Source organism: Paroedura picta, chromosome 2 (genome assembly GCF_049243985.1).
Source record: "Paroedura picta isolate Pp20150507F chromosome 2, Ppicta_v3.0, whole genome shotgun sequence".
NCBI classification, from domain to species: Eukaryota; Metazoa; Chordata; class Lepidosauria; order Squamata; family Gekkonidae; genus Paroedura; species Paroedura picta.
The window spans coordinates 10,995,516-11,011,638 of NC_135370.1; the positions used below are offsets into that span (position 1 = coordinate 10,995,516).

General features: G+C 47.6%; 1 protein-coding gene across 1 annotated transcript in view; it reads right to left on the reverse strand.

The window, feature by feature from the left end:
* Window positions 1-16,123, reverse strand: part of ITGAV (integrin subunit alpha V) — an 83,168-nt gene that overhangs the window by 19,820 nt on the left and 47,225 nt on the right. Inside the window, exons 11-19 of the mRNA XM_077319368.1 lie at window positions 14,295-14,347; window positions 11,254-11,456; window positions 7,843-8,034; window positions 7,570-7,615; window positions 6,013-6,120; window positions 4,715-4,773; window positions 4,297-4,451; window positions 3,681-3,818; window positions 2,573-2,640 (exon numbers count right to left, since the gene is read on the reverse strand). Of these exons, the coding sequence (XP_077175483.1) occupies window positions 2,573-2,640; window positions 3,681-3,818; window positions 4,297-4,451; window positions 4,715-4,773; window positions 6,013-6,120; window positions 7,570-7,615; window positions 7,843-8,034; window positions 11,254-11,456; window positions 14,295-14,347 (1,022 nt within the window). The remainder of the gene's footprint in view (window positions 1-2,572; window positions 2,641-3,680; window positions 3,819-4,296; window positions 4,452-4,714; window positions 4,774-6,012; window positions 6,121-7,569; window positions 7,616-7,842; window positions 8,035-11,253; window positions 11,457-14,294; window positions 14,348-16,123) is intronic.

Below are 16,123 nucleotides of genomic sequence, written 5' to 3' on the forward strand. Positions count from 1 at the left end.
TGGATGGGAGACCACTAGAGTGATCTAGAGGCAGGCCATTTCTGAACATCTCTTGCCTTGAAAATTCCACAAAGACCGTTTATGCACTGGAGGTTTCATGCCGGGCTGCAGGCTGGAGTTTTAGCCGTGGCAGGTTGCCCCACCTTTTCCTGCACTCACATGGGGGAGCATTTGGCTTGGTGCACCCCATCCGCCCCTGATTTGTGCTCCTGCATGGGAGCTCGGGTTCCCAGTGCGTAAACAGTCAAAGGGGTCACGGTATTCAGCACTTTAAATACTAAGGAATTTTCATGCCGCTCAGGCTACAGTGAAGGAGAAAGGTTAAATGAACAGCCTTAGCACCACAGTGAATATGGAAATGGGTGCAAATCAACACTGATGCTACACAATAAATTATTTCCCTCTCACCATGTTATCAAAAACGATGCTGTTTACAGCAATTAAATTATAATCAGCAGGAAAAAAAGATAAAACAGCCAAAAAGCAACAAAATGTTCTAGATTGAATTAAGCAAAGCAGTCACTGATGAATGATGAAAACTGTCTTTAGAAAGGAGGTGCAAAAGCTACAGAGCAACCCCTGTGAAGTGGTGCTTGTGACATCCCTGACAGGACCCTGCTCTAATGACATTCATCGGAAGACTCATGGGGGGGAAATTTCTTCCCCTGCTACCTAGCTGGGATTGGCAGGCATCGATTTGTACCCCAACGTGTTCATGACAGCCACAATGTGTGCTTGACAGCCACAACCTCCACACAGGCCAGTTGAACCCACAAAGAAACACAATTGATAATGGCTTAAGGTATGTTTGGGTTGGCTATTTTAATTAAGGTAGAAATATTTGTTATATAATTTTTAAATTGTCAAATTTATATTTAGGATTTAGCCACCGATGAAAGAGCTGACTTGTGAAAATGAGAATAAGCTTGGTTCGTGGTTAGGAGTGCCGACTTCTAAACTGGTAAGCCAGGTTTGATTCCCCACTCCTCCTCCACATGCAGCCAGCTGGGTGACCTTGGGCTCACCACAGCACTAATAAAGCTGTTCTAACTGAGCAGGAATATCAGGGCTCTCTCAGCCTCACCTCCCTCACAGGGGGTCTGTTGTGGGGAGAGGAAAGGGAAGGCAGGAATATCAGGGCTCTCTCAGTCTCACCTCCCTCACAGGATGTCTGTTGTGGGGAGAGGAAAGGAAAGGCAGGAATATCAGGGCTCTCTCAGCCTCACCTCCCTCACAGGGTGTCTGTTGTGGGGAGAGGAAAGGGAAGGGGATTGTAAACCGCTTTGAGACTCCTTTGGGTAGAGAAAAGCGGCATGTAAGAACCAACTCTTCTTTTTTTAAGCTTGTCGAGGAGTGGGGAATCAAACTTGGTTCTTTCGCATCACATACTGCCTGGTCCTTTTGACTGGAGATGTTGGAGATTGAATTTGAGATTAGGAATGCATGGTTTGGCTCATCCTAGCCTAACTGCCCATGCCCTGCATTTAAATGGGCCGAGTCAGGGTGGCTGAATCACAATTTGGCCCCAATTTGTCTGTTTAAATGCATCCCACTGCTTTCTCATGCAACGCCTGAGGGGAGGGGGGGGAGCATGCACCTAACAACTGATAATGGCAGGCATCCTGCCTGCTCCTTTTAAATCCCTCCCCCGCTTGGGAAGAATTAAAAGGGAGCAGGTGGGGCACCTGGCATGATCAGCTGTTTCGTGCACTGGATGCTCCCTTTAAATGCTCATTTAGTCTTTGCAGCCCGCGAGGTTGGGTGACTGTAAGGAAGAGCAATACAGCTAACAGCTGATAAAGACAGATGCCCCGCCCACTCCCTTTAAATCCCTCTCCAGCTGGTGAGGGCTTTAAGGAGACTGAGCAGGGGGGGGGGGTTCGGCATTATCAGCTGCTTGGTGGGCACTCTTCTGCCCCCTCCTTCTCAGACAGTGGAGATGTTGTTACCTGGGAAGGGAGGGGGGGGGAACCAAAGCATGTACAAAAAAAAAAAAAAAGCCCAGAATTGACAGGGCGAAATCTGAAAAGGTGAAGGGGTAATCTTGGATTTGGCTGAATCCTTTCTGGCTGAGTCTGAAACAGTATGAATTTTTATATGTGTTTGTAGATCCCTATCTGGGACCTTCTGCATGCCAAGCACAGGCTCTTCCCCTGAGTCAAACCCTTCCAAAGATGTGTCTGGGAGGGTGAACATGTCCTTGAAATCCTGCCTGAAGAAAAGCACTTGGGGAGAATTTACAGTTGGGGTGGAAATCACAGTGATTACGGTTACACAACCTCAGAGTGTGCCCTGCATCTCTGTCTCTGTCTCTCTGCCATTTTTCTTCTCTAAACTCCCTTCTTCCAAGGATAGTGCACTTACTTTAGAGAGAGGTGTTGGGCCACTGTTAAAAGTTCTTGCATGTAACATGTAGTTTGCCCTTAAGTTTATAGCAAGGGAGTTTCATACCCCACATTTTAGGCTTCCTTTTGCATCGCAAGAAATGTAGCTAACCTTATCTGTACACAGGGTGAAATACATGCAGTTCTTCCAACTCAGTTCTCTGCTGTTTGCACAGTTAAAACTCTACCTGCTGACGGCCACCCGCAGATCGGGACGACAGACGTTATCTTCACCGCAGTCCAGAAGAATATGAGCCTAAATTAAAAACAAACAAACAAACAAATGATTACAAACCCCCTGCTGTTAGGTTGTCTACAAGGGTTGGGTGCTGAAGCGCCCTACCTCCAGGTAGGCCTGGGAACTTCCCAGAATCACCACTGATTTCTAGATGACGGAGATCAGTTCCCCTGGAGAAAACAGCTGCTGTGGGGAATGGACTCAATGCACTGCTGGATTCCCTTACCTCCCCAATCCCTATCCCCCTAAGGCTCTATCACTGAACCTCGAGGGGTTCCCTGACCCAGAGCTGGCAACCCTACCTTGTCATTTACTTGAATCTGCAAAAATTACCACTGACAAGAATGAGGAGCATGAAACCTTCCCCCCATGGAAAGGCTGAAGTGGTTCTTGTGGTTTCATGCTGAGAGGACACCTGGTCACAGTGGAAAGTTGGCCCCTCCCCTCCTCAACACTGGAATAGGAAAGTGTACAATGAAGAGCCAGCTTGGTGTAGTGGTTAGGAGTGTGGACTTCTAATCTGGTGAGCCGGGTTCGATTCTGCACTCCCCCACATGCAGCCAACTGGGTGACCTTGGGCTCACCACGGCACTGATAAAACTGTTCTGACCGGGCAGTGATATCAGCTCTATTTCAGCCTCACCTCCCTCACAGGGAGGCCAACTTCACTATGTTGTGGGGAGAGGAAAGGGAAGGCGACTGTAAGCCACTTTGAGACTTTGGGTAGAGAAAAGCGGCATATAAGAATCAACTCTTCTTCTTCTTCTATTTTTTTCCACTGAAATCTAAATTGACTAGAGGAGCTTGTATCAGCTTTCTATCCTAACATTCCTCCAACAGATTTTACAAGGTGGTATGTCCTCATATCTGACCAATGAAATGGGGCAAAACATATTATGAAGACCCCCCCTCACTCTGAAATGTGCAGACTGAACCACACCCACCCCAGTGCCATCCAGCTTTGCCAAATCTTTCAGACTAAATCGGCCTATTTCTGAGAATCACTGCAATAATTAACTTTAGGAGACTTTACATGACTCAGTCTGTGAATGTTGTACCTGTTTGCTGATGTTCGCAGGAGTAAACTGGTCTAGGATGGGTTGCAAACCAGTTGAATCTGAAGCTGTTTTATAATCCAGTTGATATTCCATGAATATAGTGATAGGAGTGAGCTTGTCTCTGAATTCAGATTCATCCTAAAATGGAACAGAAACCAGGTCAGTGTGACTCATGACAAGAACACTATCGCTCACTGATACTGAATTTACAGTCCAATCCTGAGGATTTGCATCCCTTTATGTTCACTGAAGCCAATCTGTTTGGATTGAAGGATGAACCATTAGGTGTCTTATGAAACCACTATAATGATGCTTTGGAGATAAATTTATTCCTTAAAGCTATCCAGTTTTTGAATGGAAATAGCAAGATTCCACCTCAAGTCACCGGATAAAGAAAAATGTGCTTTTATAGCCTTCCATTTCAAATGAAGTCAGAATAGCATCTGACAATTCTTAAATTTCCCAACCCAAAGGGCCATTCCCCCCTATGTACACAGAAAAACCTTTTCCAAGACAGAAGGTCACTGGCAGCCTAAACCAAACTGTAAATGTTAGACAGTGGACCCTACAAATGTTGAGCCAACATCCTGAAGGTATGAGATTCATGTTCACTTACCCTTAAAAAGGCAAAAAGTTCTTCACAGTGCTTTCGGCCTCCTTTGACGACAGTCATATTTTTCGAGTGGCCAGACTGTTTGCTGTGGAGAAAGAGGGCTCTCCTGATAGCTCCTTTTTGCTTGAGTTTGTCCAACAGCAGTTCCACATGGAAAGCTATCAACAGATGCAAAAAGTTCTGTTTAGTTACGGAATGACTAAGTCTGTGGTACCCAGCCAGGTAATGTGCTGGGTGGAGGCCAAGAAGAAAAGGGACCCAGTATCCTTAAATCCAGGTGAAACAGGTCAAAGGTTCAGGGGAAGAGCCAGCTGGCCGACTCATGACAGGTGCCATAGTGTTACTACTACTACTAGTAATATAAATGGGTGGAAAGGCAGTATAATATCCTTCAAAGAATAAACAAACAAATTGTACTTACTAAGGTCCTTGGGGAGGCTCCCTTGGCCATCAGCATTTAAGCAGAATTTCACTTTAAAGCTGTTGGAAGAATTAAATAAATTTTAAAAAAACACCCTATTGTTTGGCGAAGATGGACCTAAACACAACCCCTACATTTACAGGAGGGACTTTGTCAGTGTAGGTTGTATCCCGGATCTTGCCCACTAGAGCGATCAACAACATCGTGAGTTGGTTGTGTTAGTGGCACTGCATTGAAAAATATTCTGCCCGCTCTTCTCCATTTCCAGTTATGAATTATACTTTCATGAGATAGTTGCTTGCCTGCATAAGCCTAAAGAAGTGAAACTGGCTCCAATCAGAGCCAGGGCCTTTTCGGACCTGGCCCCAGCCTGGTGGAATGCGCTGCTGGCAGAAATGTGAGCCCTGACGGAGCTATCAAAGTTCCGCAGGGCCTGCAAAGCAGCGCTATTCCACGAGGCCTACGTCTGAGGCCAAAACACACAGATGAATTGCACGACCCTCCCCCCCCCCAAGGACACCCCATGCCACCCAGATATATTGAGGCAGAGCACCAGGACTGAGTTTTCATTATTGATCGTACAGTTTTTGCAGCCTGATTTTAACTTTGTTGTCAAATGTGTTATATGCTGCCTCAAGTCTGGCAACAGAGAAGTGTGGCTAATAAACTGAATCAATAATAATAAATCACCCGGAATTTTGTAGGCAGCTTTTCTAAATGGTGAAATGGTGTACCTATTGAAGGAACACTTGGGAGGATCAACATAAGACGGCTATTTGGATATTCAAAAGAAGTGGCAAGAAAGGCCACATAAGAGACTCCTGTTTCCTCCCCATGTGCTTCCTGTTGCAGTCCAAAGCAGGGAAGATATGCATTTTTCCCATAGGGAGTTTCACGCATACCTAATCAAAGTGTGAGTATGTATTTCCCCAGTCCCATTTCACAATTCCTCTGTTGGATAGCCTTGTGCTCTGCTTCACTGGCTATCCAGAGAAGGTTTAGGATGTGGAATTCGAGGAGCACAGAAAGCATTAAATGGGACTCAACACCTTAATTAAGCCACTCTCCTCACCATCTGGAGCAGTCTAAAGTCAGGGGGAAATTTAGAGCAAACCTACTCCCAATATTTGGATGGTTCATGCAACTTTCCACATTGGAAATGTACGACTGTCTGGGAAAGCAAGCACGGTTCATTTAAAATTCCATTCCTAATTGCTTTTGCCCCTCTGAAGAGGCCCTCTGTCTATTAACCACTCCTGAAACATTAATTTAAGATACTCAAAAGTAAGCTCGCTTACCAGGAAACTTTCTGGCCACTTTCAGGAATGTCACAGGATTTGCTCTCTGGATTGAGAATGGACGGGGTAACTTCCAGGACTGCATTTACAGTAATGACCGGCCGGGCCCTTTTAAAAGAACCGAACAGTAAACAAAGAAACCGTATATCTCAAAATACTTCATGCACTTAAAGTAGGACGAGAGAGTAACAAGTAGCATCATAACAGATGCAGTAGAAAAGACAAGAGGGTCCAGTTGCACCTTAAAGACTAATAAATTTGTGGCAGGGGAGGAGCTTTGATGAGTCAGTGCTCAGTTCTTTGAAGACTCACGAAAGCGCCTCCCCTGCCACAACCTTTGTTGGTCTTTAAGGTTGGGTTTTTCAACCCAGTTACTGGGGTACAGCAGTGTACCTCAAGAGTCCCTAAGATGTACTGTGGCATGGGGGATTCCAAGATGGCGGCCACACGGAACCTGGAGCCACTGCAGCAGCTGCAGCAGCACTGCTTCTTCCCCTGCGGCTGGGCTAAACTGGCCCAGTGGGGCTTCTGTTGGGCTTCGGGGCTGCCTAGAGTGGGAGCGGCATATTTTAATGTGCATATAGGGCAATGCAGGCAAAGTGTGGTGAGGTGAGGTGAGGGGATGGGTGGTGGTGGTTTTTATTTGCATGAATTTATTTGCATATTTTAATTTTAATTTGTGTATGGGGGTGTGGCTGGCTGACATCACTTTCATGGTACCTCAAAGCCTGAAAAATATTTCAGGGGCTCCGCCACAGTCAAAAGGCTGAAAAAGGCTGCTTTAAGGTGCTCCTGGCCTCTTGCTCTTTTCTACTGCTACAGACCAGGCTTTCTCAACCAGGGTTTCCTGAATGGGCAGGAGTAAATTAAGGTTTCATATCTATTTTAAATTTATTAAACATTTATCAGGGGATACGACCATATACGGTCATGTCAACCCACCCGTTCCAAAAATGGCCAATGTGTGTCTACAGCTCTGCTTCCAAACCTGCATGACTGCATCACTTCTGGGGTTTATTAAAGTCTTAAGACTATTTCAGGGGTTTCTCAACAGTATAAATGTTAAGAAAGGCTGGCTACAGACCAACTAACATGGCTACCCATCTTGATCTGTAACAGGTGTAGTCTGCGGTCTGGGCTCCATGGTAGACCATCTGCTTGGCATGTCAAAAATTTCAGGTTGGATCCCCAGCATCTCCATTTAATGGATCGGGGGTAGGGGGCATGAAAGACCTCTGCCTGGGACTCTGGAGAACAGCTGCCACCTGACCCTGATTGACCCAGGGTTTGACAGACAGTTCCATGGACAAGTGTATCCAAAACTAACAAGATAACCTTGTGAGAATTCTGTAGTCATTCTGCCGTGAAAGAGAGATTCTCTCCTCACCTTAGCCTTTCTATGACGGTCAAGGGGTAAACAAAGCATTCTGGGAGTACAAAAGCTTTCCTTGCTTGCTTGTCCTATACTGCCTGATAAAGGGAGGCCAACTTCACTATGTTTATTACTACAACAGATGTTTCACCAAGCTTTCTTTCACTTTTCTGAAGCTCTCTTACCTATATAAAGCAACTCTGTCGACACCAAAAGCTCCTACGATCAAGTCTGAAAACAGAATATGTTAATATAGATTTGGAAGTGAATCCGCTTTCTTTTTTTGGCAGGTGACTTTAAATCAGGAAGTCTATAAGAACATAGAAGAAGCCATGTTGGATCTGGCCAATGGCCCATCCACTCCAACCCACACTGTGGCCAAACCCCAGGGGCCATCAGGAGGTCCACTAGCAGGACCAGCATCAGCTGAAACAACCTGGTCATTATTGACACATCACCTGGGTAGCCATTTTTGTCCACGTCAGTAGCTCCTTTCAATGAGTATCCAAAGCTCGGTGGCATTGTTTGAGATGCCCACTGTCCTTCGAGGGTTTGAGACGGGATTCCGTTCAGACCTGTGACTCTCCCATTGTAGATGTACACCATCCCTTTCCTGTCCTCTCCACCATAAGGAGCGGACACCGCAATGTCTACCAGACAAAAACACGAGGAGTTCTTAAGATCTCCAAACAGGAAAAAAAATGTGTGAAATGTACCATATTTACCAAAATGTATGCTTAAAGAAGGTCAGCTTGGTGTACTGATTGTGCAGCAGCTTCTAATCTGGCGAGTTGGGGTTGATTCCCCGCTCCTCCACGTGCAGCCAGCTGGGTTACCTTTATTTATTTGTTTGTTTATTATTTAGATTTCTATACCGCCCATTTCTTTGCAGCTCTGGGTGGTTTACACTGAACATTATATAATACAAATTACATGGAACGATAGTAACATCAACTTTCAAATAAGGCATCAGAACATTGCAAATCCATATCTTTAACCACACCTGGCAGAGCAGATAATATAATCCGTTAAGGGCAACTAAGGTGGGCCCTGTCCGTGATGGAGAAGGATGCCCATAGGCCCCTTCCCCCGGAGTGACCATCGGAAGGCCCAATCGGCAGGCCCTCCGATGGTCACTCCGGCGCCAAGGGCCCAATTGCGAGCCGCACACAGCGCGGCTCACAATTGGGCCCTTCACGCAGGGCTGCCTAATCGGAGCCGCGAAGCACCTCCCGACCCACCCCCCCTTCCTCCTCGCCCGCAGCCATGCGCCCGCTGCCATAACTCCCCTCTCCTCTCCAACGCCAGCTAGTGGCCTCCGCACCCAGCCGCCACCTCGCCTCCAACGCTGCCCCAGGTAGCCAGCACAGCGGGGGGGGGGGCCCGCCAAGCCGCGACGAGCCACGCCTGAACACACTCGCTGCTCCCCAACTCCATGCGGCCCGCCCGACCTGCGCCGCGGCCCCATTGCCCTCACAGACTCCTGTGCCCCGGAAGAGCCGCGCTGCCCCACGCCCGCACCGGCCCCGCCGCCTCCCAGCCCCCGCTCGCCCCACGACTTACGCCCACGCCGGCCCCGCCGCCTCCGAGGACCTGTTAGCGCCCGCTGCATTAAGACTGCAGCGGGCTTATTTACTAGTTATAATATAAATAACAATTAACAGTAACATTGGGGGTTGATTCAGTCATGGGTTGGTTCTTTCAGTCATGATAATGCTGAGACTCCTTCTGGTAGTGAAAAGCGGGGTATAAAAACAGAAGAGATTCTGTGGCAACCCAGAATCCAACTAAGTCACTTTCCAATCCATTTGGAATAGTCCCTGTGTAGGTGTGTCAACTGACTGATAAAATATGATAAAAAATATTCAGATAAGTCAATGAGGGCTCAGAGTTTTTCAGTATGACTCAGCTAGCCTTGGCCAGATCCTGAAGATGAAACTCAAATACTTTGGCCACCTCCTGAGAAGGAAGGACTCCCTGGAGAAGAGCCTAATGCTGGGAGCGATCGAGGGCAAAAGAAGAAGGGGATGACAGAGAATGAGGTGGATGGATGGAGTCACTGAAGCAGTAGGTGCAAACTTAAATGGACTCTGGGGAATGGTAGAGGACAGGAAGGCCTGGAGGATCATTGTCCATGGCGTCGCGATGGGTCGGACACGACTTCGCACCTAACAACAACAAAGCCTTGGCCACAGCACACACACACAAAAAGATGCGGTTTAAACAGTATTTAGTGATAAAAAGGTCACCAACACATTGTCAGCTAAGGCAAAATGTCTTTCGCAAATAAGGACGTACATATTCACTGGGCTGCCAACTCTGGGTTGGGAAATACCTGGAGATTTTTGGCATGGAGCCTGGGGAGGGGGAGGGAACCCAGCTGGGGATAGAGTCCACCCTCCAAAGCAAGGGTAGTCAGAGTGCGGCACTCCAGATGTCCATGGACTGCAAGTCCCATGAGCCCCTGCCAGCATTCGCTGGCAGGGGCTCATGGGAATTGTAGTCCATGGACATCTGGAGGGTTGCAGTCTGACTACCCCTGCTCCAAAGCCATAATTTTCTCCAGGAGAGCTGATCTTGGTTGTTGGGAGGTCAACTGTACTGCCAGATCTCCAGGAGACATCTGGCTTTTGGCAGCCCTACTTATTCAGCGTTCAGAAATTAGCAGTGCCTTGCTCTCTGAATGGTTTTCTATTCCAACCCGTGCAAACGGAAGCACTTTTCAAAATCAGTTGGTGGCAGTAAGAAAAGAACAGGTTCCACTTGGCAGCCGTGTTGGTCTGAAGCAGCTGAACAAAGTTTGGGTCCAGGGGAATCTTTAAGACCAAGTAAGTTTCATTCAAGTGTAAGCTTTTCTGAAGAAGTGTGCACACACACAAAAGCTTATACCTTGAATACAACATTCTTGTTCTTTAAGAATGTAATAGTTGCCCTGTTGGATGAGGTCCCAAACATTTTTGAGCCTGCAGGCATCATTGGGATTTTGAGAAAGGGCGGACAGCACCAACCCAAAATGGCTGCCACAGGAAAGTGGAGCCAAACAAAACATGGCTGCTGCAAGAGAAAAAGGAGATACCCTGCTTTTCTCTACCCATAGAAGTCTCAAAGCAGCTTACATTTGCCTTCCCTTTCCTCTCCCCACAACAGACACCCTGGGAGGTGAGGCTGGGAGAGCTTTGAGAGAACAGCTCTAACAGGATTGGGACTAGCCCAAGCTCTCTCAACTGGCTGCATGGGGGAGAGTGGGGAATCCAGCTCTCCGGATTAGAAGCCGCTGCTCTTATCCACAACACCAAGCTGGCTTTCCTGGCACAGTCAAACGGAATATCTCCTCTCTCACTCACTCAGGGAAAAAGGAAAGCCTGAAGGGGCAAGGGAACAGAATCGCACACTGAATAAGGAAAGTCCAGCTGCTTACCAGCCCTCCTGTTCTTCCAGTGCAGGGGTGGCAGGGGTTCATGGGAATTGCAGTCCATGGACATCTGGAGGGCCACAGTTTGCCCACCCCTGTTCCAATGGATGGCTGTTATTACAGCTATGGAAATCCCTTTCCTTGGATTGAGGGTAGCCAATGACAAGCCTTGCCTTACACTGATCCTGCCCAATTTCTGAAACTTTTTGTAGCTGCCAAAGGCAGCACTGGCAGGACCCAGGTTCCAAAGACAGGGTGGAATATAAATCCCCAAATAAATAAAAATAAATGCAAATATCGGGGAACCCTGGATCAGACTAACAGCCGACCAACCTTGCGTTCTGGCTGGAAAGTGGCTAAGCGGAGTGAGTGAACAGCCCGAAGTGAGGTCGTCTGCACATTGCTGAAGTATAACTGTGAAACGAGGGGACCAAATCGTGTTTCGATGGCGCCTTACCGTTGAAGCCGTCCTGGTCCAGGTCTCCCAGAGGGGCGATGGAGCTGCTGAATCGGGCAAAGACCTCAAAGCCGTTCAGCTTCGTGGGGAGGAAGCCTCCCGTGGGTTGCTGCAGATACACCGTCACCTGGCCCACTTCTAGAAGTTTGCCGTCAGAACCACGGTCCATAAAGAGTGGGGCTCCTATAAGCAAATCTGTGTAGCTGTAAAAAAAAGTCTTTCAACTACTGCAAAGCAAAAATCCTGCTTCCTGCTTTCCGAATTACAGGCTCGCATCTCGAGAGACTAAGACAGGGGTAGTCAAACTGCGGCCCTCCAGATGTCCATGGACTACAATTCCCAGAAGCCCCTGCCAGCATTCACTGGGAATTGTGGTTCATGGACATCTGGCAGCATTTGCTGGCAGGGGCTTCTGGGAATTGTGGTCCATGGGCATCTGGTGGGCCACAGTTTGACTACCCCTGGACTAAGAGGTGCTGAGCCTCAAGTGGAGAGGAACCAGCTTTTGTAAGTCCATTTAGCGTTCTGTGCTTTTGGTTTAAGAACGGACGGGGCACGTATTAGACAGCCGTATTAATATATCAGAGTGATCCTTTTAAATCATATTTTATTATATGCAGAGTTGGCCAAACTGTAGCTCTCCAGATGTGCATGGACTACAGTTCCCAGGAGCCCCTGCCAACTGGCCATGCTGGCAGGGGCTCATGGTAATTGCAGACCATGGACATCTGGCAAGCCACCCCTGAATTATAATGACACGTGCGCACACACCATAATAGTGTGGTGCAGTGGCTAAAGTCCCGAACTAGGATTTTGGAGATCCAGGTCTGAATCCTCAAATCAGCCATGGCAGCTAGCTGGGTGACTTTGGGCCAGTCATACACTCTCAGCCTAACCTACCTCACAGGGTTGTTGTGAGGGTAAAAGGGAGGAGAGGAGAATGGTGTGTGAATGATGGGGGAGAAAAGGGAATTGGAAATAAAGTTTACACATAATAACGGATCACAAAGAAAGCACTCTGCACGTATACCAAGTAATTCTGTCCATGTACAGGATGCGGGATCTGTGAAAGGGCTTAACGCAGAGGAAGAAGGGTTTCACAAATGTTATGGATGCTAAGGAATTATACTTTTTGCACATTTTCCCTTCCAGACAGAGTGCCTAGTGTTCCAGGGAATGCCGCTCAGAGGGTCGCCCGGCCTCTTATTTATTTAGAATACTTCTATACTGCCTCTTTCCAGAGTCCTGCTTGAGGCGTCTTACAATGAAATCCACAAACCGCATAAAAAGCACAAGCTGCATCAATAAAACTACCCATAAAACAGAGGCAGACCATTAAAAAGCAGATGCGATTAATAAAACCCTAATTAAACGCCTGACCAAGCGATGTGTTTTAGCCTGGTGCAGAAATGAAACAAACTGCCTGACAAAACCAAAGGGAAGGGCATTCCGAATGGGAGACGCCACCACTAGGGTTGGGTGCTTTAGTGTCCGAAGCGGCCGTTCGCGCCTGAAGCAGCCAGCACCATGTGGCAGTAACAAAGCTATAAAATCAATTCAGTTACAGTACGATAAAAATCAGCCCAAAGCCTCCTTTCAAGCAAGGTATCATTGATTCCGAACAGTGATAGATGCACTTTATTTAGAAAACTAGATTTAAACCCCATTGTACTTTTAAGTACAATGGACGCAAGAAAGGGGGGAGGGGGGGAAGGAGGACTTTCGGGCCCGGGGGAGAAGGCCTCCGTCCCTCCCCTCACCCCCAGCAGCGGCGCAGCCTTCCCCCTGGACCTAGAAGCACATCCGGGGCCTCTTCGAGGCTCCGGGTGTGCTTCTGGACCTGGAGGAAGGCCTGCTTCTGTACTCACGCCATGGCGCCACTTCCCCATTGTTTTCTAGACTGTCCTGGTAAGGGCCCAATCCTGGTGATTAGGCCCTCACCCGGCCCGGCCCCGCCCACTCGCCGCCCACTTAGGCCTTAGCTTTTTATATTTAACAGTGACCCGCTGTTAAAGATGAGAACTGGGAGGGAGTGCGAGGAAAGATACAGGAAGACAAGAAAGAGAATTGTCAAGCTGGAAGGGAGATTTGGGTGGACCTGTGAAGGAGGAAGCCAAATGCTAAGGACATGGAATCTCAAAGACTAGCAAGCTGAACAGGACAGGAACCACCGGCTGCGATGGAGTCCAACTGATTCCCTAAACCAGAGCCAGCAGCACCTCCAGGATTCTGGCCCCAACATGGACTGGTGGACTATAATCATCACATCCCAAGACATAGGGGGTGAGGCTAAGGGAGATAACCAGGCTCCAGCATTGATGTTGAGTAATGATCTATCAATGATATGGCTATAACTCTGCAAACCTGTTTTGCAGAGCATAAGGTAGATCTTGCATGTGTGACCAAGACCTGGTACAGGAGGGCCAAATCATTGCTCTGAAAGAGCTGGCCCCACCAGGTTACTTGGTCCTCCATCAGTCCCAGACCACGGATCACGATGGAGAAGTGGTTGTGCTGGTCTGATAGTCTTTCTTCTACACGGCTTTCCCCACATCAGCAATCCCCAGGCTGGATGACTGTAACTCACTCTAGGTGGGGCTCCCCTTGGCCCTAACCTGGAAATTACACCTGATACAGAATGCCCCATGGAGGCATTGAGAGTTCTTCACCCCCCTAATCCAGCACTGTTGTATTCCTGAATGAAATGGGCTTGGCCCCTAGTTAGAAATAATAATGGGCAATTTGTGTTTGAGATTTCTAGATCTACAAACTGATAAACAGTCCCCAGTCTCCAGTTTGCTGTGTATGGTGTCCTCATAGGATAATGAAGTGATGTATGAACTGTCCAAATGCATTTTGGACAAGTTGCTATTCAAGGGATCTAACAGAACAAGACAGCAACAAGAATTAAAAGTAAAACCACGCCGTTCTTTTTCGTTGAGCTTTTTTGTCGCTCTTTGTTAATCCAGGATTCATTTTTTCCTCTTGCAAAGATGGATTGCTCTTTCCAGAAAACTAAATAAATAAAAGGCATAACTTACTCATCTCCATTGATATCCGTGGCCGCTACGGAATATCCAAAATATGCAGCCATCTGGGAAACAAGATGAAACAGAGAATTGTTGCAAGGGAAACAAATACTGAAGTGAGGAGATTAAAACAAATTGAGTACTTGTGGAACACTTTTTTATTATTTATTTGTTTAGATTTTTATACCGCCCTTCCCTACAGCTCTGGGCAGTTTTTGCTTCCTCATGCTTAAAAAAATGCTGATGTGTGAGGTTTTGATTCAGAGAAGAAAGAGTGTTTAACAAAGGTCAATGACATCTCATACACACTGTTTTTATTGTGAAACAGGGAAAAAGACAGGCAAAGAGAAGGTTTCTGTCTTTTTTCCTTTCAGGGGCTATAAATGGAACTGGGCAGGAGGACCAGTTGTCGTCAATGAATGAAACCATCTGGGGGTAGAAGTTCAGATTTTTCTTCCCCCTTCTCCCCATGTCCCAATCCGAATCAGAGGTCCACATAGCAGTGGTATCGTCTGTTCTGTTTTGGATCTTCTGCCCAGTAAAAGTTCCTTTTATATGTGCCAGGCCTACTTCTAAAGTTCCTTGCTCAAACAGTTTCTACAAGAGCCAGGGTGGAAAAAACCAAAACACCAGAATGTTTCCTTCCCCCTTTGCACAAAGAGTGACAAGCACAAATGCATTTTGCGCCATTTGTTGACCTAAAAGGCTAACGAACTTGCTAAATAGTCATCAGGAGTTTTCTTGCTGAAAGGGTGTGCGCTATGCCTTGGTTCGGCCACCTCAGTGGTCACTGAAGCCCAAGGCGGCTAGCGCTGAGGCTGGCGTGCTGCTGCCACCCCTCCTCTACGGGTCATGGCGCTGGCTGCCTCAGGCTTCGGTGATGGCCAAGGCGGCTGAACCGAGCTGAAGTGCACACCCCCTAGGACACATCACACACAAAGAGGCTTAGAGAAATACTTTCTGGGTCTAGAGAAGCACATCATGAAATGTGTGTTCTCAGACTTCTTAGGTCTCCAAGAGATATTACTCTTGATGACAAGCTGATGCCGCTGAATAGTGCATCCCATAATACGAATTGGGCCGATAGTAAGATTCCATGCTCCAATGAGCATTCTTGGGCTGGTTCCTCGAGTCAAAGAAATCTTTTCAAGGCCTGGTCTAAGAGGTTGGAGCGCTACTTTTTATAATCCAGAGAACAGAATATTTCTCTACTGACAGACCAGAGGTCCCCAACATGGTGCCCAAGGGCTCCATGGCACCTGCAGATATTTTTCTTTGTCCCCCCCTCCCCAAGTGTTTTTAGAAAGTGAGCTGGACCAGGTAGGGCTCTTGCACAGCAGGGGTTTTCATTTGCTGCCAAAGATCTGATTGGCTATGCAGATTCAAATAACATTGTGTTTATGGCACTTGCGATCTCCATGTTTGTATTGTTTTTCCAATGAGTTTTTAATTTAAAAAAGTATTGACCACCACCCCCAATCCAGCTGGCTTGTGGCAGTTTACATCAGCTTTAAAGTACAAAACCTGAATACCCCACCCAGCCCTCCTGACCTTCTGCCCTCCTGTCCACTCCATGGCTCTCCATCAGCCCCCCCCCCATGATAAAAGGAGGGGGGTGCTCAGAGGAGGTACCCAGCAGATGTTCCTCTCCTGGCCTCAACCAAATGCCTGGTGGAACAGCTCCATCTTTCAGGCCCTGCAGAATGATGTCAGCTCCGACAGGACCCTTTGCTCTTCTGGGAGCTAATTCCACCAGGCAGGGGTCAGGACCAAAAAAGCCCTGGTCCTGGTTGCGGCCAGATGCACTTCCTGCAGATCACCCCTCTTCTCCCTGCACTTGG